At 39.7% G+C, this 24,826-nt stretch overlaps 1 protein-coding gene and 1 long non-coding RNA gene across 6 annotated transcripts in view; one reads left to right on the top strand and one right to left on the bottom strand.

Annotated features, from left to right (window-relative positions):
- The window catches only part of LOC126763686 (LIM and SH3 domain protein Lasp), a 62,136-nt gene that overhangs the window by 20,122 nt on the left and 17,188 nt on the right, over positions 1 to 24,826 (bottom strand). For all 5 annotated transcript variants that reach the window (XM_050481422.1, XM_050481423.1, XM_050481424.1 and 2 more), the window contains exon 2: positions 2,211 to 2,305. In XM_050481422.1, coding sequence (XP_050337379.1) covers positions 2,211 to 2,305 — 95 coding nt within the window. The remainder of the gene's footprint in view (positions 1 to 2,210; positions 2,306 to 24,826) is intronic.
- Positions 18,027 to 19,123, top strand: LOC126763723 (uncharacterized). Its single transcript, XR_007667657.1, has 2 exons — positions 18,027 to 18,701; positions 18,765 to 19,123. It is a non-coding gene; the product is annotated as an uncharacterized LOC126763723 (long non-coding RNA).

The following is a 24,826-nucleotide window of genomic DNA, read 5'->3' as shown; positions in this document are numbered from 1 at the left end:
TACAGTTGTGGATCCCGTAAACGGCAGTCTCAGAGAAGGTTGATAGGCACAATTACGTTGCCAGCGCGAGTAAGCATTTGTACATTAATATATCTTCACCTCTCTCGCTGTGCGAACATGAAGGGGCACCCTAGCAATCGGCGAGCCAATTCTACCTTTCATAAGGGTTTTATCACCAGCAGATACATGTTTGAGGGTATATGGGATATGTACATACATATTTGCTTTAAATATGTAGGTGTCAACACTTAGTCGGTTATAACGGGTTTTTCAATAGGGATACTACAAAAGTAGACCGATAGGGAGAACAAACGACGACATTTTTTTTCAAGCTCTTTTGACAATTCTCTTCAGTAAGGTTTGCCATTTTATCATGGATCAGATATACGGCCCAACAACGAGTCGAAATTATTAAAATTTACTACCGAAATTCGGAGTCAGTGGCCTCATTTTTAAGACCACTACGTTCAATTTATGGTCGTCATAATCATGCTGTCAGATCAGCAATTGAGGGTATAGTGGAAAAATTTGAATCCAAAGGCACAGTACAAAATATTCCTGTGCTAGATGTACCCATAGTGTTGAGAATATTGCTGCCGCTGGCGCATCAATTGCGGAAGACCCAAATCAGTCTCTCGCAAGTCGTTCTCAAGCGTTGGGCATCTCTGTGACCTCGTTGTGGCGAATTTTACGAAAAGATCTTGGCCTACATCCTTACAAGTTCAAATTGACGCAAGAACTGAAGCCAGAATCGTTGTATGTTTATGAATTGGACTGAGCAACAATTTAAAAATGATCCGGATTTTCATCGAAAAATCATCTTCAGCGATGAGGCTCATTTCTGGCTGAATGGATTCGTCAATAAGCAAAATATGCGTTGTTGGTCAGGCAGCAATCCACACGTACTACATGAGTCGCCATTGCATCCCGAAAAAATTACGGTTTGGTGGGGTTTATGTGCCGGCGGCGTCATTGGGCCGTACTTCTTCTGTGATGATCACGGCCGGCACTTTACTGTGAATGGGAATCGCTACCTCATGGATAACCGAATATTTTTGACCCGAATTAGATGATATGGACTTTAACAATATGTGGTTCCAACAGCACGGCGCCACAAGCCACACAATGAATGTCACAATCGATTTATTGAAAACCAAGTTTGGGTAACGTGTTTTCTCACGAAATGGCCCAGTCAATTTTCCGCCTCGGTCGTGCGATTTGACACCGTTAAGCTATTTCTTTTGGGGCTACGTCAAGTCTATGGGCTAGGCCAACAAGCCAGCGACGACTGATGAACTTCGCACGAATATTGAACGTGAAATTGCATCATGATCGACCGATTTGTGCTTGAAAATCGTCAGAGATTGGGTTCAGCGTCTGGACTTCTGCAAGCGTGCCCATGCAAAAGAAAAGAGTTCCATACATAATGACATCGAATGTACTTTCACAGGAATGAAGATTTTTTTGAAGCGGACTTATTGAACACCCGTTTTTTAGTAAGAAAATTTCTAGAATTATGCTTTGAACTTTCTAATAAAATAACTTCAAATAATGCCTAGCCTTTTCTGCAGTAGTCAGGGTAAATATATTTAATATTTTCACAGTCCTATTAAATTACCGGTCAATGTATCAAGTAGTTTTACTCGAAAGTGTTAAATAAACATGCACACTAGGGTGGTACAGTTTTTTCGAATATTTTTTCATCTTATTTTTCAAAAGAGTTTTTGCAGTTACAGTTTTCTAAGGAGCTTGAACACTATGTTTCAAATTTTCAAAACTTTCTAGCCACATTTTTCATAACAAATTTTTAATTCGGAATTAAAATACATAATATAACCAACCCCCTGGAAATGTTTAAGAATCATATCACTTATTGCATTCTTTTATTAATATTTTTTTGACCGCACCCTAAAGGCTTCCGTACATGGCTTATCATCTTTCGCAACTGTGTCAATGGCAAGCGACGTGCTGTAAATGTATTTCATGTTCACGATTACGTAATTATCTACTCTTAATTGCTTCATAAACTCTTTATCTTTGTGAAACTTAATTGTAGTGAGATAGTAATTATTTATTAAACGAAAAAAATGGTAGTGTGCTTACATTTTCGTTTCATTACTAGACATTAGCTGACATTAGCGAGTAATGAGCTGTTAGATTTTGAATAGAATTTATATGTAGTATATATTTCCGATATGATTTGTACTTACGCTTCACAGTATGGCAGTTTGTTGAAGCCTTTGTATGTTTTCATATTCAATGCCATGCCACATTCTGTGCACTTGAAGCATGTCTTGTGCCATGTCTGAAAAAATGGAGAAATTTTAATAAATTAATAAGTAGTTTAAAGAAAAATGATAAATGCTTAATTAAAAATTATAATTCGAACTTCAATATAAAACTTCAATTTATTAAGTAATAAAATGCATAAAAGTAGGAATTAAAAAAAACACAGGCGAGCTTAGGTAGAATGGCTCCAGATTTACTCCCATCACGCAGAAGTAGAATATTCGAAGTTATTTTAAGGCAAATAATCTAAGAGTTTTATTGGGCAGATTTAGTGTTTTTTCTTTGTCACCAATCTATTATGTACGCTGTTGAAATGAGCCGTTATTTGAACAAATCTAATATCCGCTACAAGAAGTGCATATGAACATTATGAGCCAGAGAACTTGCTTGCTCACCTTCGTACCCATCACAAATACAACATGACTAAGCAAATCACGCACACACACACACACACACTTATATCGAAGAGTACGTTGGCAGCGGCTGGAATGCAAAAAATCATAAACATTTACATTTACAACGGAATACCTGTGCGCAAATGGCTAACTGCGGAGTTTCACAACAAAGCGACGTGGCTGGCGCAAGCTCACACAAAATAGAAGTCATTCGGTGTAAATTTATGCAACCTAACACATACACAACTGTATGCATGTATTATACATACATGAGCAAATGCATATGTAACTATATACGTATGTATGTACGTGCTTAGGTAAATTCAAATGCGTTGAATGTAGGAATTTCCCCTGTGACTGACTAACTGCTGACAGACAGCAACTAGTTATGATAGATTATTATTAAGCAAAATAGTTGATAAGAATATTTACAGCTACAATACAAATTGTACTTATGTAAGTAAATATGTATGTATGTATACCCAACAAGCTTGAAATACAAAATCACCACAACAACTGGTAAATACTCTTTAGTGCCACACCATCACATTTGTTTCGCATAAATTTTGATAGATTTTAATAATTTACACACGGTGCATTGGTGCGGTCACCTTAAAAGTTTTTCCCCACCCATGTGTTATTCCCAAAACCGAACAAATTATGAATATAAATGCTGCTTGGATTATTATCACACTAACATCGAAAATATTGTTAAAAAATTGCCACTACTCGGTCTTCAAATCGTAATGCCATTCATAAACACATGCTTCTTGCAAGTATTATTTGGTTCCAATTGGTCGGATGGAAGGTTCACTTTTTCCTTTTTGGTCAGGTTTGAGGCCGACCTAAAACCTCTGCCGTGCTGTGGGTCCGGCACCCGGTCGTAGTGCGACTCCACACTGAACTGAATTTTCAATTTCATCTGCCTTTAGGTTTAAACCACAGCCACGACGAATCTCTCAAAGGAACAAACCCAATGAGCAGATTGGAGCGAACTCCAAGGGCTCTCCGTGGTATCAAATTTAAGTTTCCGGTCAGACCTTGTAGCTTTGATACCACCAGTTGAGCACCCATCAAACTCAATGACTGGTGACATTTGTCGCTTGAACTTCAAATGTCTTTCCAGAAGGAATCTCATTCAAAGTCTGTAATATCAGTTCCAGCTGAGTATTATAGCAATATTTCTGACAAAACTATGCTGAAATCTAGAGGCAAGCCAAATAACTGCCGTAGTGAATATTGGATTTTAGTCGCCTCTTACGACAGACATACCTTATCGCGACCAAATTCTACCCCCTGCTCGCTGGGGGAATTACTCGACGACAAATTATCCAATCAAAATCAATTTATTTTTTTATTTTTATCGATCGTAGGTCATTGTATTGACAATATCTTTTTTATAGGCAAATTAAGGGGTATGGCCTGCGTAGAATTTTAACAAAATCGTTTTTTTTCGCTTTAAACACTATACTATATGTGACCTGGTCTACGAAAATGGGCTAACGTGCGAAAACTAGTTTTCTGGGAAAAGCTGTTAAAAATAATCGTCAGTTTCTCGTTATCTCATTAATTGTTCTCCTTTTTTTGACACCTAAGCCCTCTTTTCGTAGACCAGGTCACATATAGTCATTTGACGGATTTGTAACGATGGAAATTTTTTCAGACGACTTTAGGTGTATCCGTGGTTGCCTTTTTTATTTAGGGATTCTAGAAATTAAAATTTAATCATAGAAAATCGAAAATTTCAAAATTTTCTCCATTGAGATCTATACACTTTTGCATGCGTTTGAACCAATTAAGGAAGCATTTTTGCCACTCTGATTGTGGTATCTTCAAAACATGCGACCTGAACGCATCAACCGCTTCTTAAGGTGTCGAAAAACGTAGACCTATTAGTTTAGTAAAAAAGGAAAGTCATTTTATCCTAAGTCCGGAATATACGGTGAATGATGTCGATGTTTTGAGTGCCCAAAAATGCAATTGTTTCAATCGATGGGTCAGAGCTCGCATTGTCGTAGTGAAGAGTGGCTCTTCTTCGGCAATTGGTTTTCCTGATTTCTTGAAACGAACAACTTTTGTTGAATTCGGCTCAACTGAAAACACCCATACAATCAACCACTGCTTACTTTCAGGTTCTTACGTATAAATCCACAATTTATTAGCTGTCACAATGTCATAGACATATTACGGAGTACCGTTTTCATACTTTCTTTTTAACATTTCTTCCGACCAATCGACACGAGTTTTTTTGAGCGTTGACAAATTGTGTGGGATGTTGATGTAATATTCAATGTTGGTCCTGCTAATGCCTCTAGTTGCCTCAATCCCACACATATCACATGACAGTCTTGCAATATCAGTTTCCATGCAACATAAATAGTTTCTCGAACAACAACTGATTTTAGACGACCTTTCCGAAATTCGTCTTGGAGTGATCTACGATCTAGGTAGGTTTGTAACCTCGACTGCCTTGGAAGCGCGCATAATTTGCATCTCCGAGTTCGCTGTGGGAGATCAGCGCTGATTACTACCGTTATCTCGTTGCATACTGCGATTATGCTAGTTAAATAGTCTTTCCTACCAAATGAAGAATTTTCGACGGTCTTCTTTGCTTCGGCAACTGCTTGAACATAATTAAGCAGCAAACAAATGGAGTAAACACGAAGAAGAACCGCGAAAATGCAGATAAATTAAGGAATGAACAAACAAAAGAAATGATAAATAGCTTCATTAAGTAATTACCGCTACATCTGTATATCTTTAATTGCGAGACAGCGAACATCGCCCCAAAACACGCACACTCGGCAGTCCAGCTTATTAATGCGAGTAACTTGGCGCGTACGCAGCTGCGCGGAAATGCAATGCATTCAAATTAATTTGACAACGGATGGACGCTGACGAGCTGCAAACAGAAAAGCTGCAATCGCATATGTGCATGTGTATGTGTATGTAGTAAATATTTACTTATAAGTATATGAATATATGCACACATAGAAAACATTTACTTGCGGAAAATGTCACTTGGAGGCGCTTCTCCGTGGTTGCACGGACAACGGACGGGCTCAGCCCCGGATTACGGCATTGCAGCGACATAACAAACTTTGACGGATGAACTGTATTTGGATGTGCCCGGCTACCGGCTACTGCTTACCGCATGTGTCCGTCAATCACACGTTTAAGCGCTTATCCGCTGAAGTATTTTGCAGCAACAAAACGAAAAATCCACATTTGTACGTGGTGTTTGTATGTGTGTGAGTGTGCAGAAGAGCAAAAACAAACATGCAAATAGGAGAAAACTAAATGCAATCCGAAGCCACCGCGAAAAAGCTCAAAGCAAAATTCAGCATCAGGGGCGAACATGGATGTTCACTCATATATCACACACCTATGTATGTATGTACATAGTACATATGTATATGTGTATGTGTAAGCGGATGCCTAGTTGAAACGGAGCAAAGTGTACTGACGCACCATTTCGCGGCGCGTGCAAACAAACAACCGGGGTGTTGAGGTTGAAAATTACGCACCTTCCCGGTTGACCGCTCATCAGCATCTGACCGGCACAGCAGCGGCCCGCGTATGCACACACACCTATACATTTACACGTATGCCATTATTTTTCGGGGTACGCCGCATCCATTCGCACGGGCATTCAAACGTTGATTTGCACGTCCGGCTGTTGGAAGCAAATATGGACAAAGAAAGGGGCTGCTGGGTGTTACTGCGGTTGCGCGCGAAAACTTACGCGCAGCAGGCCCTTTTACAGCATTTGTGGTTTGTGCTTTTCATGTTCAAGTTGGCAACGCTGTAGCAATATTAGAGTCTTTAATCCTCACATTAAAAACAAAACTAAGTGGTCCATTTTAAACTTAGCACTTCTTCAGTCAACAGACACTGCTTGATAAGAGTTTTTGCCTTTAAAGCTTAAGAGGTATTCTAGTCAGGAAATAAAAGGAAATCGTTTTTATACTCTTGCAACCTGTTGCTACAGGGTATTATAGTTTCTTTCACCTAACGGTTGTACGTATCACCTAAAACTATATACACTCGTGGCCACGCAAACCTTACCACTGTACCTTCTCCAATTTTTTTGGTATTTTTCGTTCGTTCGGGATTTTTTTTTAAATTTGAGTTTTTGGTAAGCACAAGTAAACTTAATTATATTATCTAATTATAATTATAGTTTTTAATTTATTACGTTCAACGAGTAAAATACAAATTAGCTTTTCTGTGCTTATACAAAAACGGCCGATTTTATTGTTTTTAGAATGATACACCGACTAAACTTCGTGTTTCAATTAAAAAAAATAAAATAAAATATTAATTTCAAATATAGTGTAAATGAAATTAAATTTAAATTTACTTCTAAATAAAAAATTTCTATACCGCAAAAAGTACCGCTGTAAAGTGTCGTCAAATATGCACAACACTTGAAAATTTTTAGTGGTAAGGTTTGCGTGGCCACCATTGTATATAAGTGATCAGGATGACGATAAAAGTTGAAACCCGGGTGAATGTCTGTCTGTCCGTCCGGGCAAGCAGAAACTTGAGTAAAAATTGAGATACAGGTTTTGTCCGGAAATTAATAGGACTGAGTCGATTTAAAAAAAATTATTGAACAAATCGTTGCAATTCTTTAAAAACTTTCAAAATAGGCTCCTTCTGCGTGGATGCAGCGCTACCAGCGCGATTTCCAAGCATTGAAGGCGTCACGGAAGGCAATAGCCTTGAGAGCCGAGGTGCATGCTGCTTGGATCTCCTCTGTCGTCTCAAAAGAAAAGGAAGATTGCCTCTTTGTCTCAGGATCACACTCAAAGATCCATGACTCGTCACCTGTGATTACGTTATTCAAAAATTGGGGGTCATTTTCACACATGTTCAAATTTTCTTGGCACACTTGCACTCGCCGCAATTTCTGGTTGTCAGTGAGCACTTTTGGGGCCATCTTTGCACTCCGTCACAATCTCATGAACCAATGTTTGATAAATTTAATATCTGGGCAATTAAACGAATACTTATTCGACTGCCTGAGTTCAAAACTTTACGCACACGAGTCACATTATCTGTGTTTGTCGAAGTCGCAGGTCTCCTAGCACGGTCTTCATCAGCGACGTCTTCCCGGCCCTCCAAAAAGATCTGATGCCTCAGAAACACACTACTTGTTGCTAAGGCATTATCTGGGTATAAAGCTTAATCATATCATACGTCTCTGTCGCAGATTTACCGAGTTTCACCCAGAATTTAATCGCGCATCTGTGCTCTAACGAAAGCTGCATTTTCGGCTGCCCCACTCACAGAAACATGTCGCGCGAAAATGTTTGTCCTAACTCTCCAGGTGCTCGGAGACCACTGACCAACCGCTCGTTCGTTAACTGCCGAAGTACAGTTGCGGCGGAAAAAATCAGTTCTATTACTTTCCAGACAAACCATGTCTTGTCTTGATGAAACTTAGTAGGCGGGTTCCTTGGCACAAAAAAAATTACGAGTTCGCAGATGGGTGTAATCGGACCACTGCCACGCCCGCAAAATGCCATAACTAAGCACGGAATTAAGATATAAAACTGGATTAAATCGGATGACTCTCACTCTTCATATAACGGTACTGTTAAAAACTACTAAAAGTGCGATAAATCAATAACTAAATACGCCAGAGACATTAAATTTTACCCTCGAGAGGGCTTTAATGGAGCCGGGATCAAAATTGGACGATGGTCGTGGTACCGTCCACTTTTGAACAAAAATTGTTCAAGTCGATTTTTACCGAAAAGATGTGTCAGATTGATAATTTGAAATTCGCAAAGAATAATTTTCCTGACTTTATGCTACAAATGGGTTGAATCGGGTCAATACTTCCCTGAGCCACCATATACCTTATATAAAGATTTTCGAACTTCCGAAACGAACTTCGAACTTGACTTTACTCCATTTGAAAGGTAATTGTATGTGAGGTACTTTATAAAACCAAGGGTTTTTGCCAGCACCTGGAAAACTTTCGCGGTGTTTGATCTATGCAAGCCCGAATTCAGCCCTTCCTTACTTGTTTCTTATATTTTCAAAGTTCAATTATTCAAGAATATGTTTATAAGAGGATTTTTCAAAATTTAAATTATTTTCGCAGATATACTAGGTATTTGGTTGGTCCGGCATCCAAACTGGTTCGGACTGAACTGAAACTTTAAACGTTTTTTCCTGAAATTTTGAGAGAAAATGCTTTATAAACTTGCCTGTCTGAAGCCACATCTTCAAATTAAAAAAAAAGTCTAAAAAGTTACTTTTATTTTACAGAATTTTCATTTTCTTTCAGTTCGTAGTTTTCCGATTTGTTAGAATAATACAGCTTTCAGGTCTATAAAAACTTTCTTCAATTCCTCAATTTCCACAACTGAATATTGTATAAAAACCTACAGTCTAAACAACGGTTCAAATTTGATTGTGTTAGGAATGACGTGGAACCTTATTGCTGCTTCACATCGGTCGGGCTTGATTTTAGTTACTATCGAGGAGTTCAGCTTCCACATTTCTAGGCACCGTCATCCATTTATAGTAAACCAGAAGAAACTCGTTGAAAAATGTATGCTGGGCTTCACTAGCTCGTGATATAAACACGCATCGTTGTTGAAAAGAAGATGTCTGCTTGATATGCAGTTAGTCACTCCTTGTGCGCTTTTTTCCCGTTTTGTTGACTTTTGCTTCTAATTTATGTGTTTTATCAAGGCTATCATCCCGAAAAGTGGACTAGGCTAGGCAATGCGTGTGCGTTCGCTTGACACTTTTGCAAACACGCACACAGCCACACACACACAAGCTCATATGGGCAAGCATGCATTCGAGCTCCATCGCCAACATGTCAAAATACGTGAATAAATTGTTATGGCGCAATGCGCAGACGCGCGCCTTTGCTTCCACGCCAAAATGATCAAATCGCACAAAACGAACGAGGCAAACAGCGTTGGAGCCGATGCAGATGGGCGTGATGCCATCGACGGCAGTAGAAAAAAGTTAGCAACACGCGTTACATACCGATATACATATGCTTGTATGTAATGTATGTGTGTTCGTATGTGAGCAAACGGAGTCGCTGCAATGTGCGAACGCTTGCTGACGTGCTGAAAAAAGATGTTCTGCAAAGTGAATAAGACAACTAACAAATTCACACATCATTACAATGCGATGCAGTATGTGGCATGCAGCAACGTTGCACGTATAAGTTATTAAGCTCAACTGGACGGGCAACTGCATTCTCGCTTCGACTCAGTCTGCGTCTGCCAACGCGCGCTTACTTCACTAAGGGTGTTCACTTAACAACAACAGTAACATTTTTTGCAGTGACTTCACAGTTTGGAACAATTTCTCTCAGAAGAAATACAAATACTCTCATTCTACCAGACTTTAAAGAAAGCCTGACTTAAGTTCAAGTTTTTGAAATTAAGGAAGGCAATAAAGTTTTGTTTCGGATCCAAAGTAATTGATGTTGAGATGCCACAAAGCAGTTACCAAATCCTTCGAGAGACGCCTAAGTAAACCTGTTTGAGACCTCTTAGAGAGAGAGAGAGAGAGAGAGAGACCACGCCGAACAGAAAGGAACCTCAAAACTATTGTTCCCACAAGCATTGATAATGAAAAAGTCTTCACAAATCACACCTTCGCTACCTCTGTCTTTTATACATAAGGGAAACTTAAATCTACACTCGGCTGTTAGCGAAGCGTTAGCTCTAATTATGTCAAACTAAGAAACTTTAGGTGTCAGTCAGTCCGTACAACAAAAGGGACTTAAATATATTTCGGTAAATCTGCGACAGAGACGTTTGGTATGATCAAACAGGTTTACCCAGATGTTGCTTATCAAGAAGTGGTGTGTTTCGGTGGTACCAGACCTTTTTGAAGGGCCAGGAAGAGGTCGTTGATGAATGAACAAATCCAAAGTGAAAACAATGCTCATTCTCTTTTTTTGACACCAAAGGCATAGTTTCTCCTGGACAATCCGACAACGCCCATTTTTACGTGGAAGTCCTCAAGAGACTCAAACGATGGGTCAATTGTGTCCGACAAGAAATCACAGCCGAATGGAAGTTGCACTACGACAACGCCTCGCCTCACACCGCCTTTCTTGTAAACAGCTACCTAACCAATGCCGGCATCCGAACGCTTCTGCAGCCGCCCTATAGCCAAGATGTGGCCTCCGTGGACTTTTTTGATTCCTTGCCTGAAATGCCAATGAAAGGCAAGCATTTTGAGACGATAGAGGGGATCCAAGCAGCATGCACTTCGGCTCTCAAGACTATTCCGGAGAATGCCTTCCGTGACGCCTTCAATGTTTGTAAATCGAGCTGGAAGCGCTGTATCGACGCAGAAAGAGATTATTTTGAAAGTTTTTAAAGAATTGTAACGATTGGTTCAATCAACTCAATCCTAATACTTTCCGGACAAACCCTGTAGGTTAGGTTTAGCGCGCTCCGGCTTTTGAAATTTCCCATTACTATAAAAATACAAAAACAACTAACTTCGTGTTCTCCGCAAGCGATGTCTGCATCGTGAATACCGTCATTGCCACGTGATAGACGAGAATAAAGCCAAATGGCTGCGGCAACTGGCTGGGAGCTTAATGTTTAATCGAAGGTTAACACACGATTAACTTGGCGCATTTTGGTGCATGCGAAGAATGTGCCTAGCCTTGGGCGACGAACTGCAAAAGTGGGTGTGCTGGCCGCGCTGCAGCGACAGCAAGAAACAGCTGCTTACTTATGCGTGCCATTCGGCAATTCTGGTTGAGGCGGCATAGCTAAGCCAGCCAGCTGAAGATAGAGGCTGACGTTTGTGGTTAGCGATTGGAATTGTTAAAAATGCAGAAGTGCCCAAGGCGGCAACCAAAGAGATACATATGTATGTATGCACCAGAGGAAGTAGAACTTATCTGAAACCTTTCGGAAGTAAAATGCAGCCCGAAGCGGAACGCATTGAAAAGTTTCACTCCATCTGCTAATGGCTAGTGGCGAAAGTAACTTCTCTTGTGTAATTAAAAGCAGGCAAAATAGTTTTCTTTTCTTTTTAAAATTGAAGCTATGATAATTTCAAGACCTTCCAAGCATTTTAGTGCGAGCATTTAAAAATATTTTCTCCACTTGGTGCTATCGCCTCAACGGCACTTATTCGCTTAATACAAATGTACCGTTATAAAGCATTATCAATCACTGACAGAGCTATTGACCGAAGTCGTCATAAAATTTCGTTTTATTATCAACTCACACACACACATGCACATATGCATGCAGAGACAACCAGCTTTCTGTCATTACACCTGTGCCGCTTTTCGTTGCTTTATGCCATAAAGCATTTACATACACACATATGTATGTGTGAATATGTGTGTGAGCCCCGACTAATGCCCCGCGCCTGCCGCATAATGAAAGTTGTAATCATATTTTATCTAATTTTGTGCCGCCCAGTCTTGCTGAGCTCTTCTTCCTCTTGTCTTCTTTCTTCTTTCACGACCACTGCTCTTCTCCCATTGTGTGGCGCTGTAATCCGCTGTGGCATTTTACGATCACTTTTGCTTTCGAAAAAACTCGTCATCGACCGACCGTTGTATAAGCAGCGTGCGCCCGCCCCCCTCTTCTATACAGTTGGCACTTTGCTAAGCGCCTCACAGCCGTTGGCACGCATGCGCCATAGTGTCACTGTTCGTTTGTCGTTCGTCTACGCGCCGGTGCGGCATGAAAACGTCGTTGGAATGACAGCACCTGGAATGCAGTCATTTAAGTATTCAACACAGCGGCGCGTATTAAGTTTTGTTGTATTTCGTTTGAATGACATTTGTAATTGTCATTTTCCATTTTTCCTCTCTCCATAATGGTTGTTGTAATTGTGTAGTGGTTGCTGTACAATTTAATTGATTTCACGTTCAACATTTTACGGCATTACAGGTTGTGTGAGTGTGTGTATGTGTGCGTGTGATGTACGGAATGCCGTTGGCCACAAAAACGCCAATAACGCGCGATTGTGAATGCATTTTTATTGCAAATGATTTCTTATATTTGGAGACGAATGCCCCGATCTTCAATAAAAAATACCAGAAATACTGTGTAAACACTTTGTACCGTACTAAATTTGTTGTTTTTGTAATATATCTTACGTCTTCGGAGGTTTTAGGTACAAGCCCTGGGAATGCAGAAGATCAAACACAAATTTCAGAGAAACTTCGGGTGTCGCATATGTGAGCTTTTCGGTAATTCCGACGTCTGTAGTACCAACTCTTTGAGATCACTTCACGACATGTTAAGCTAAAGTTAAGGACTAACTCTGTCCAGGGGATCGGTTCGAGAATTAAATCCATCTCACACAAACAGATCTACTGTATTTATAAAGAAGGATACATCCACTGTATATACCATATATGAAAAATACTTCTTCTTCTTAATTTACGTAGACACCGCTTACTCGGTTAGAGCCGAGTTTACAACACGCGCTTTTCGCTGTTTGGCGCCAATTCAAGAGACCAAATGCAACCATATTCTTCTCCACCTGGTTTTTCCATCGAAGCGGAGGTCTTCCTCTACTTCCCCCACTTTCCCCGGCGGGTATTGCGTCGAATACATTCAAAGCTGTAGTCTTTTCATCCATTCGGACGACATGACCTAGCCAGCGCAGCCGCTGTCTCTTGATTCGGTGAACTTTGTCAAAGCCGTCGTATATCTCTTCCAGCTCATCGTTCGATTCAATGCTTTATTCGCCGTTGCCAATGCGCAAAGGACCATAAATCTTCCGCTGAATCTTTCTCTCGAATCCTCATCAGAACGGGAAGAATAAATGACTTATAGAGTTTGATCTTTGTTCATCAAGAGATGACTTTACTTCTTCGGTTCAATACTGGTTCCAAGATAGACGAAATTATTTACGACTTCGAAGTTATGACTGTCAACAGAGACGTGGGAACCAAGTCGCGAGAGCGACGATTGTTTGTTTGATAACAGGAGATATTTCGTCTTGCCCTCGTTCACTACCAGACCCATTTGCTTCGCTTCCTTATCCAGTCTGAAGAAACCAGAATTAACAGCGCGGATGATCAACACGTCAAGAAAATAAAGGAATTGGTGCTTGGGAATCGACAATTAATAGTCAGATATCTTACTGGCATCGTTGGAATATCGGAAGGATCAGTAAAAACCATTTTGAAAGATCATTTGGGCCTAAAAAAATGAAAGCTTGATTGATACTACCAGGATATCAAGACACGTATTATAACTGGCGATGAGTCTTGGATCTAAGCTTACGACCCTAAAACAGACGATCAATCAGCCGAATATCGTGGTGAAATTCAAAAATAAGGTGACAGTTTTCTTCGATTAGCGAGGTCATGAACAAAGTGTAACTATTTTTTGATCATAGTATTTACCAATTTCTAAAACCTCCATGAAAAGTTTTTGTTTCACCTAAGGTTTGAAGTGCTTTCTGCGGAATAATTTCTTGCTGTGAGTGAGTCTCAAGCTCATATACAAGATTCGTCGTCTATAAACGAACCAACCCGAAACCGACACCGATCAGCCAATCGCTTTATGAGCATTTACGCATACTATTAACCAAATCCGCTTAAATCGTTTAATACAAAAGTGGCGGGGTCAACCCCTCACCTTGGCGATATTTAAGTCTTTATGATTTGTGAAACACAACAACTTCAATTTCTCTTTTGCACCATAATCACTTCCAAATGTGGGTTGGTCATTGAGCGCCGCCATCACCGAAGCTCATTACGCGCGGTAATTTCGTTGTCAACGACACTAAACACCACAAAATTACCATTTTGAACGGCAGCAATTTGAGCCGTTGCAGCAACAGTAAAGCGAAGCCAGCGCTCGTTCCCTTACAAACTCGTTGACTGACGACCAAATCATTGTACGCCACAGGGAGGAGGTGTTGGGTGTCAAACGTGAATGCCAACGTAACGGCTCTTACTTAAACACCAGAAAATATCTTAATTTGCCGGCGATGTTTTGTGTCCGACTGCAGTACACGCCGTGCATTTGAATTTGTCTCGAGCCAAGGAGGTATACGTCTGAAGTACGACGGTAGACACTGCAACTGATCTGGGGCTGCAGGCGGTGCTTGGGGTGAACGGGTGGGTGGCAGCACCATTACAGTTATGCTGATGCATTTATGTGTTGGCACAAAACTACTTAACACACTCGAAATTGAAAGTCCGAGGACAAATTGGACGGCGCCCTTCACTCGCCAACAGCCGACGATGGGCTGATCTCGCTATGTTTACATAATAAAGTGCTTTCGAAGCATAAACAGGCAGCGCTGCAAGACATAATTATGAAAAGACGGTAAAATGGCCAGTGAGCATGCATTGGTGTGGGGTTGTGTGTGTGTTCCCTGCTGTGAAATATCGTACATGTTGGAAAAATAGTGGTTTTCCAGCAGAAAAAGTAACTACTCCGAAAAAGACATGAATTGTACCATATATAAAATGATTTATAGAATATTTTATGCGACCTCGACGATGTCATATAAAAACAAGAAAAAACTTTAACTTCGGCTACACCGAACCTATAATACCATGCACAAATACAACGATCCAATTACAGTCGGTTCTACGTTACCGGAATACGTTCCAACTACTTTCGTCACTTTGTATGGCAGCTACATGCTATAGCGATCTGATAACGGCGGTTCCGATCTCCAACGTTTCCTTCTGGGTGCTACAAACTTCGTGACAAACTTAATATACCCCGGTGAGGGTAGAATAATAGTCATCTTAGAAAAATATATTTTATTCGGAGTACTTTAATGGGGGTGCAGCTCAAAACTGTACCATTGCGACTAGTGCATGTGTTTAGTAAACTGATTTACAGCTACTTGACTTCATACAATGCCACACTCCATGCTGTAAACAGAGAAGGTGTAATTGATAGCACGCTGTATGTGTGTGTGTATATGTGGGGGCTATGTGTTGGCACGATTACAATTGCGGAAGTTTGCTGTTTAAGCAATCAAAAGCAGTGAGCGCATTTCAGCTCAGCACCACTCAACAGATCTACAAAAACAATAAGGAAAACAACGAAGCTAAAAATTTGAAAGACACAAAAGAGAAGAAAACACTTTCCAGAACACTTCGTTATTTTGTTTTCCATTTCGGTATGATTTGTAATGCAACTGTCAGTTTTCATTGCCGCTGGCTGAGTGAAAAGTAGTGCAACAACAAATCGTTGGGTGTTGCCGCTTCGTAGACGACGCAACGCGGCAATTGAAATATTTATTAGGAAGATTCAACAGAATTTGGCGCCAAGTTTTTCATCTAATTTACAATTTTACAATCCGAGCCCAAAATGATTTATTTGCAGAGTGTTTCGCGATTTCTGACATGTGTTGAGGAAACAAGTTGCCATGGGCAAAAATAACAAATAATAAAGGTATGTTAGTCAGCTGTCTATTTTCTTTTTTAGCGCTGATTCTATTCTATGGGAGAAGGTAGAAATAATTTACTCCATACGCTAGTCAATTGTCAATTATATTGACTCAAGATCGTGTCATTATAGTTGCCATGTCATACTACAATTTTAGCGGTGAGTAAAAATAAAGCCGCACCTCAAAGCCTATTATTCATATTTATTTATACGTGTCTACTACGGACAACATTCTCGGGGAATGTGTCAGTCTTCACTTGAAAAAATCGTTATTATAATAATAAGTTTATGTTTATATTTTCCATGAGAATAGTGAGTATCTCAATTTCGTCTTAACCTCAAATATGCAAGAATTTAACCCTTATAACGGGTGATCCAAGTAGAGATACTTTTTTCACAGATCACGCGTGAGTCATGTGAAGCTGTCAAGATACTTTTGTTCAGTATTTTTGGGCATTTCATGAAGGAAAGACTAACGCTTGAAAAACGCTTACAAATCGTTCTATTTTACTACGAAAATTCACAGTCTGTAAAGAATGTGTTTCATGCGCTTCATTGAATTTATGATCAACATAGTCGGCCTACTGAGCGTACTATTCGCAACACCATCATCCATCTTGAGACCAAGCCTTCCTTATTGGATAATATTGAGCAACCTAAAGATATTTAACATCTGCCATTTGATCCAGAAAAATCAACGGTTTGATGTGGTTTGTGGGCCGGTGGAGTCTTCGGTCCATATTTCTTCAAAAATGATGGCTATGAGTACGTGACCGCTAATGATGACCATTATCGCGACATGATAACCGACTATTTGATGCTTTAAATTGAAGCTCGTGATCTCGGCGACTTTGCTTTCAACAAGACGGCGCCACTTCACACATCGCATCATCATCAAAGAATTTTGAATATGCCGAGTTAAAATCGGTCTCCGAACCTGATTGACGATAAGGGTTTCAGTCTTTTCGCCTGAACAGCTGAACAGCAAAAGTTTTTTAGTTTTGTCTCTAAATTTGTTTGTGTGTAAATTGAAGTTCAGAATAGTTCAGTTTATGACACGTTTGACAATTTCAAATTATTATGCTAGTAATTAAGTCATTTTCTAAGTTCCTCCGAAAATATAAAAAAGTTCTTTAGTTGCTCTTTTAATTTTCTAAAAAATGTTGTATTATATAGAGATTTTGTAGCAATAGTGAAGGCGTTATCAGAGTTGATAAGGTTACCGTTTCATGCCTGCAAAATAAATGTTTGGGCTTATTAGTGTATCAAATTTGTTTGATAGATATGTATTCCATAAGACAAGGAGGCCAATAGTTTACATGAATTGAAATACTGTACCTCTCATCCTCAAACAATTATTATTTTATCCAACTGCAAGCCATATATTTTCCTAATTTGAATATTTGCTTTAGCTTTAACGAATTGCGATCCACACTAACCATCCGCCAGTCCAAATTTGACTGTCATTTTCTATTTTTCCTGTCAAATACCAATTGAGATGGTTGACATCTATGAGTGGAGCCGCAGCAAGTGGCATTAGAAAGCGATTTTTATTAACGGACGCTAAATTTTCAGTGTCCGTCTAATGCAGATTGAAACATGAAACAATTGTTGCTGAAATTCAGCGCAATAAATCTTGGATGTTCGCATTTGTCCGCCCACCACTGTAAATGAATGATGCGATGTCAACTGTAATTTAATGCTCGCCAGTCCCATTCATTTACCGCTTTCATGCACACACACACACACATGCATAAAAATTGACTAAGCAATTCTGAAGCGAACACAATACGAGTGGCGAATTCAAATCCATGCAATTGCCCATACTGTAATTAAAGCAAGACGAAAGAAATCGCAAACGTAAATAAAATCGCACGTCAGGCCGCCAACGAGTGACTCATTTCATGTGATCATTTTAATAGCACGCCAATGGCAATAATGATACACTGGAAGTAACAAATAAAGTCAATAACAATTACAATTTATGATAAACTCGCACTCGCCTCACACCCGAGCTTATAAAAACCAAAATAACAAATAAAATTCACGCGGTGTAACGAACCGGCTCGAGCGAGTTGGGGTACTAGAAGCAGCCGAGGAGAACAAACAAAAACAAAAAACTAGTCGGGCAACTCGTCAACAGTTCAGGTGAGCGGCGAAAAAAGCAAACGTGAAAGGTTTGAAAAGCAAAAACAAGAACAAAACCAAAACACGAAATAATAACTAAAAGTCAAGTATTGAAACTGAAAAAAACAAAGCTCTTTATGAGCACATGAACAAGTAATTGGCCGAAGTGAGCGCCTAATGGCCACATGTGATCGGTGACGCCGTCGACAGAGTAAATATTGCAATTCAGAAGTATTCGGCAAATTCTGATACACACCTCACACCGTTCGCGCTTATCGGGCGTGCTCGGAGCAGCTGCTTAAATATCTCATTTCATGCTAAAGTAAACAACACATCGCCTGCCTCACCTAGTCTCCTCCCACCCCGCAACAGTGCTGGAGCAGCAGGAGTAGGGGAGGGAATTTGCTCTTGCGAAATGTGCGACATTAGCACGTTTCATCCAGCCCGAAGCAAAAGCCGCGCAAGTGTTTACACTTTAAAGTAAATAGAAGTAAGAACAACACCAATAACTTTGCTTCAGCGGAGCATTTCAGTTTTAACATTTTAATTGCAGATATGAACACACACACACACACATAGCTGTTGTGACGTTAGCGAAGGCAACTGCCACTTCTCGTGTTGCCACATAACGCGTTTCGAATTACATAAAAGTGAAGCAACAGATGGTCCACCGCATTCCAAGCCAGTGTGTGAGTATGTGAGCATGTTTCTTCAGATGACGTGTGCATTCTGAAGCTTAGAGCTGGCAGCAGCAGGCGGCGAGAAATCAAGAGCATTTAGCAAGAGCAGCGCAACTGTCAAGCCAAATCCGTGCTGCTTTGGCGAATTGTGTCACAACTTGTTTGTGTTCGCACCAAACTCACTTAATAAGGAATTAATAGATATGTTTGAATAAAGACACTTGCGGAATAATTATGAGTTTGCTTTAGAAAATGTTTCTATTTTTTTTAAGAACAGATGAACAGAACACGGCGCAGCTGGTAGAGCTATCTATGTCGAGGTCGTCTCATAGAAAATGTTCACATATGCACACAGTATGCTATTACAAGTATGTCAAAACATAAAACTGGCTTTTGAAGCTTTAATATCCAAACGCTGAGTTTTTTTTTATAAACGAACACAATTCCACAATTCGAAAAGAAATCCAGGAATCCTTCAAACTAAGGTCCAGAAGTTAAATAAAAATCTACAAACTTTATTGCAATTGCTTACTTCTGTTAAGAATATTTGTCCAAGTATGAGAGTTTTTACTTTTATATGGACCTTCAGAAACACCAATATTAATGGTAAGCATCCATAAATAACCGATATTTGGTTGCTAAAATCCGCTTAAAACTTAATTTCTCATATCAAAGGTTGATGCATTTCGAGGTTTTCTATTTTTTAAGGAAAAAACACAGATACTTCAAATTTAATGGGGAATGTTTATTATCATTCGAAAGATAATTCTTCGCCGTTCATTTTTTGAAGATTATCTCACGATCGGTCGCCATTGACGATGCGCTCTCGCTGGCATCATTTTTGAAGAAATATAGACCGATGATTCCACCGGCTCACAAACCACACCAAACCGTTGTTTTTTTCTGGAACTCTTCAAGAGCCCATAGAGCAAAGCGATGTCGCTTGGGAAGGACGAACGGCATCAATTTGTGCACAACCTGTATTTTGTACGCTTTAAATTTAAGATCTCGACGTAAAATGCGTTAGGTCGTTCCAAGCGTCAGTCCGAGTTGCAACGAACGACGCCGAATCGAGACCGTAGAGAATGGTCTTCGTGTGCACTCTTAACTACGGCTTTTATATTTTCTTCAGTGCGAGCTGACCGTGGTCTATTCTGTCGAATATTATCCAATAATGAATGCTGGGTCTCAAAATGGATGATGGTGTTGCGAATAGTACGCTCAGTAGGCCGCTTCTGTTGATCATAAGTTGAGCGAAGCGAGCGAAAACCATTCCTTACAGAATGTGAATTTTCGTAACAAAGTTGTACGGTGTGTAAACGTGATTCAGGCAAAGGTCTTACCGAACAAAAATAACGTGACCGCTGAAAAAAGTACCTCTACTTGGATCACCCGTTATATCGGTTCAACTCAGACAACCTAACTAAAGTGGAAATCAGTATTTGTAAACAGAGCGTTTTATTAAATATGACCTAAGGGACACCGATATTTACTAAACAAATTATCTGAAAGCAATGAAACCAATTGACGAAAGAGTCTTTTTCAACTTGGTCATTACAATATACTCTCTTGGGGCTCACACCAAGCTTATGAATCGATGGACAAAACAGGACAGCGAAGAGGAAATTTTCATAATTTGAGGGTTTAAAAAAAGAGATCGTTGATGGCAGCACTGGTCCTTCATAGCTTGAGATTTTTAGAAAGCTATAGGGTTCAGTCTTTGCACAAAATCACAATAGGTTGCTAGGAACATTAGACAATACTCAGTTTTTGTAGATTACACTGTTAATTCTCGAGAGCTATGCAGTTGTACAAAGCACTGATTCATGAGCAACCGTTTTTCCGCACTTCGTCTCATAATTTAGTATGATCCGCCTATTGTCGCTATGGTGGGAATTTTTCTATAATTAAAGTGTTTTGTTATTTTTAGTGGAGAGCAATAGTACTTCGACATGCCTACAAACAGAGGAGGCATGCGAAAACACGAGAATGTTAAATTATGGTCATTCACTAGTTTTGCCCATAACATGGACTGTACTTATATGGAAAAGTGGCAACAAAGCAATTGTAATAATTGAACTGGCAGAATAAAGAATAATTAATACGAGTATGTATGCCATATATCAATAATGTTCGTATGTATTGAGTGAAAATGGTTGCTATAAAGGTAAAATGTTGTTTGATGTCGCGAACACGGCGTTGACAATTATTGTTTACCTTTTTTGGTGATCTGTACAAACACTTGTGTGTGTGACTGCATGTGGAAAATGTAAAAAATTGAGCCGATCGGCGATCGCGGGTAAGCACAGAGCGCAAATTCTACATATTCAACACGTTCGACAATCAAGTTTGCGCAAAAAATGAAAAACTCTTTGAGATCTAGACAAATTTATTAAAACGAACACTTCTTCAATTTGATGAAATGCCTTCAATTTATCATTTTCCGTGAATTTTCACGTATGGCTGCATGATTATCAAATAAATTTAATGAGTGGCTTTTATTTCTTGAATTATTGCTCATTACTCGTTACGTGTTAACTTGATAATCGCTGCGTGGTTTTCCATTCCGCGTCGTACACCGCTACCTTGACCTTGTCTCGACGAGCTGCGAATGTGTGTGTAGCCTTAGTTACAAGCTTCGCTTGCCCATTTTCGCTTTTCCAGTAATAAACTCATATTTATTGGAGCGGAACGTTGCATGTTTTTGTTTAGTTTTGAATGGAAATCCAAAATTGAATTAACCTAAACATGTGTGGCGATAAATCGTTTGCCGCACGTATTAAACTTGACCTTATATGGCATGCGCTGATGTTACTATTGTTTTTGGCTTTGCTTTTTGGAGTGTTTACAACGAAAATGAGTTTGTAAATGCAGAATTGAAGCATTTTAATCGGCCAAAATGTTCTTTACGCGAAACTATCTTAACTGGACGACTCCAGAATGAAGTTGGTTTCTGAAAATATTACATCTAGATGGATTTCTAACCAAATTTCGTGTGCGGAGTCGTTGCGAATGTTGGAAAGGGCTTACGATGATTCAGTTTTATCAAAACCACAAGCCTTCAAGTGGCACAAAGCCTTCAAAGACGGTTGAGAGATCGTTAAAGACATGCCTCGTTCTGGACGACCTTCGACCTCATCAACTGATGAAAATATTAAAAAAGTGATGGAAGTGGTGCATTTGTTTGAGAGATGACAAGAGACATCTCTCGCGAATCCATTCGTATGATTTTGGTGGATATTTTGGGTACGAAACGTGTTCTTGCTCGACTCGTCCCAATAAAGCTTAATTTTTTTCGAAAATAGTACCGTAAACAAGGCTCTTTGGACATGCTCGATTGCGTGAATTCCGATTCCGCCATGGGTTTATGAGTTTCACATGCAAACAAGTCAACAATCATCGGAATGGATGAAAAAAAAACGAACAGTAGCCAAAAAACCACGCCAAAGCCGCTCAAAAATCAAAGCGATGATCATTATTTTTTCGACAGTCGTAGCTTGGTGCATCATGAATTTGTTCCGGAGGAGCAGACGGCAATAAAGAGATCGATTTGGCCTTATTGAGGCGTTTGCTTGTGAATATCCGTCGAAAACGGCCGGAATTGTGGAAGAACAATTCATGGATTTTGCACGATGATAATGCACCATCGCGTCGAGCCACGATTGTGACCGAATTTAAAGCCAAAAACGCAACGAAGACCGTGTGATTTTTTCTTGTTCCACAAAGCTCCGTGGAATAGGTTTTCAGTCGATCGAAGAGAGAAAACAAAATTCGCTGAAGGAGCTGAAGGCCATCCCAAAAAGTGTTTCGGAGGACTGGAAAAATCGTTGGCATAAGTGTATTACATCTGGTGGGGATTACTTTGAAGGCGACAAAATAAATATTGATGAATAATTAAATATTTTGCGTTTTATTTACAATTTTCGGGTACTTTTTTGTCACACTGCTTGCCAAATTTTTCACTTTTAGTGCCATAATCCCACCGAAGTGTATTTTTGTGTCAACTCATTATCGGTGGGAATAAAGTTCATGCCTTCATAATGCATATATCCTTTCTTAATGCCAACGAAGTAGTGATTTCAGCCAGACTTAAGCTTAATCAAGCATTCAAATAGCTTTCAATGGCGTGAGATAATTGAGTCGAGGAGCTTTTCAAATGTATTTCCGTCAAATGCACTTATCGATTGCACACAACTTTCGATTAGGATAATATCAAAGGATTTTATTTGCATAGACAGCAATGAATGTAAACAACAACAATTAAGTAGGATTTAATTCCTGCTAAGTGTCTCCACAAAGGATACCGAATTCATTATAACAAGGAATCTGTTCGAATATGTGCATGCCTGTGTGAGTGTGTTAGTAGAGGAATGCAGATGTGTAGAGGTAAATGAACACATATCAGGGAAAAGCGGTGGAAAATTATTCAAAGCAAAGGAGAAAGGAAAATATTTGCAAAAACTAAGCAAGTTAGAGCTTCCGCCATTTGTTGACAGCAACTGGTTGTACATAAGTACAAATAAATATGCATACATGTACATGTGTACAGTTGTATGGGTATGTGCATATGTATTTATGTATGTTAATTTTTTGTGTATATATACATATGTACATATGTATACGTACTTTTGTGAAACGCCGCCAACAACAGTGTTTGCAACTCTACTGCTCCACACAACTTCCGTAATCAAACTCACACACACACATCCACACATATGTATGTACTTATGTATGTGCATAGTTCGTGTGTGACTTTCCGTTTGTTTGATGCAAATGATTAGTTTAAATGGCATTTATTGACATAAGCAGGTCGCTCGTCGCCGAAGGACTGTAAAGGGATTCGTTTACTGTGCTGAAAGGACTGAAACCTATCTACATACATATGTATGTATGTACTTGTGACATTATACTCGTGGGCAACACTGTTGGCATGCAAAAAATTTCCCCGATTTTTGCTCTTTTTACTATGCAAACACTTTTCTTTGTAGCTCATGTTCTAGCAGCGCTCCAGCAGCAGTCGCACTATGCCGACTTGCCACTGACACTGACACACATACACGCCTATCCATATGTAAACATATTTGTATGTATGTATATGGTATTTAAGCGATCCCCGCAGTAAATCCCACGACAATGCTTAAATGACCCTGGTTGCAGTGAGAAATCGAGTTTCTATTGTTAGAAATATGGGTCAAGAATACTGATGGAGCACCAAAAACCAGCCGAAACAAAAGAGTATCGTGCTTTCACTTTCGCTCAAAAGGATATTCCGATGATCCATACCTCTTCAAACCGAAAAATAAAAACTCAAGACCTCCCAGCAGCTGAAGCTCTTTCGCTGACTAAGTTTCTTGCAAAATGTGTATTACATAATCGAAAATCGTGCTTCATCTACGGTCAAACTGACCCAATCGGCAGTATTTTCGGCACTACTGCAAAGAGACACTGGAAATCAGTACATTTATGAGCTGGCAGCTACGTTTGCCGCCAAAGTAATTGTACCACGAGTGAGCGGTGGTTATGGGTGTGTGTACGGCGGAGGCTGCCATTGGAAGCGAATGCTGTGCCTCTGCAATGCGTACAATGAATTTTAAATGAAATTATTTATGTGACATTTTCACTTCGCCTATAAACAAAATAAATATGCTCGAGCAGCCGTATCTGCAAGCGCCTTCTGCCACGGAGAATAGAGCCGAGGAGAGAGCAAAAAAGTTGCTTCGCATTGTTCGGTTAATGCTGCGTTGACATTATAGGTTTGCATGTGTGTGTGCGTGTGCATGAATTTCGCTTGGCTTCACACAATGTAATTCTGTGTCATAATATAAAATCACATATATGTAAGTGTGTATGCATGTGCATGAAGTAGTGCACGTCATTGAATGCATTTTCGTCACTGTGACTATGGACTTGTCCCACTGATCCATTGTCACCGCAT

The sequence above is a fragment of the Bactrocera neohumeralis genome, chromosome 6 (genome assembly GCF_024586455.1).
Source record: "Bactrocera neohumeralis isolate Rockhampton chromosome 6, APGP_CSIRO_Bneo_wtdbg2-racon-allhic-juicebox.fasta_v2, whole genome shotgun sequence".
NCBI classification, from domain to species: Eukaryota; Metazoa; Arthropoda; class Insecta; order Diptera; family Tephritidae; genus Bactrocera; species Bactrocera neohumeralis.
The sequence above is the reverse complement of the archived record's forward strand: the minus strand, read 5'-3'. Positions and strand labels throughout refer to the sequence as shown.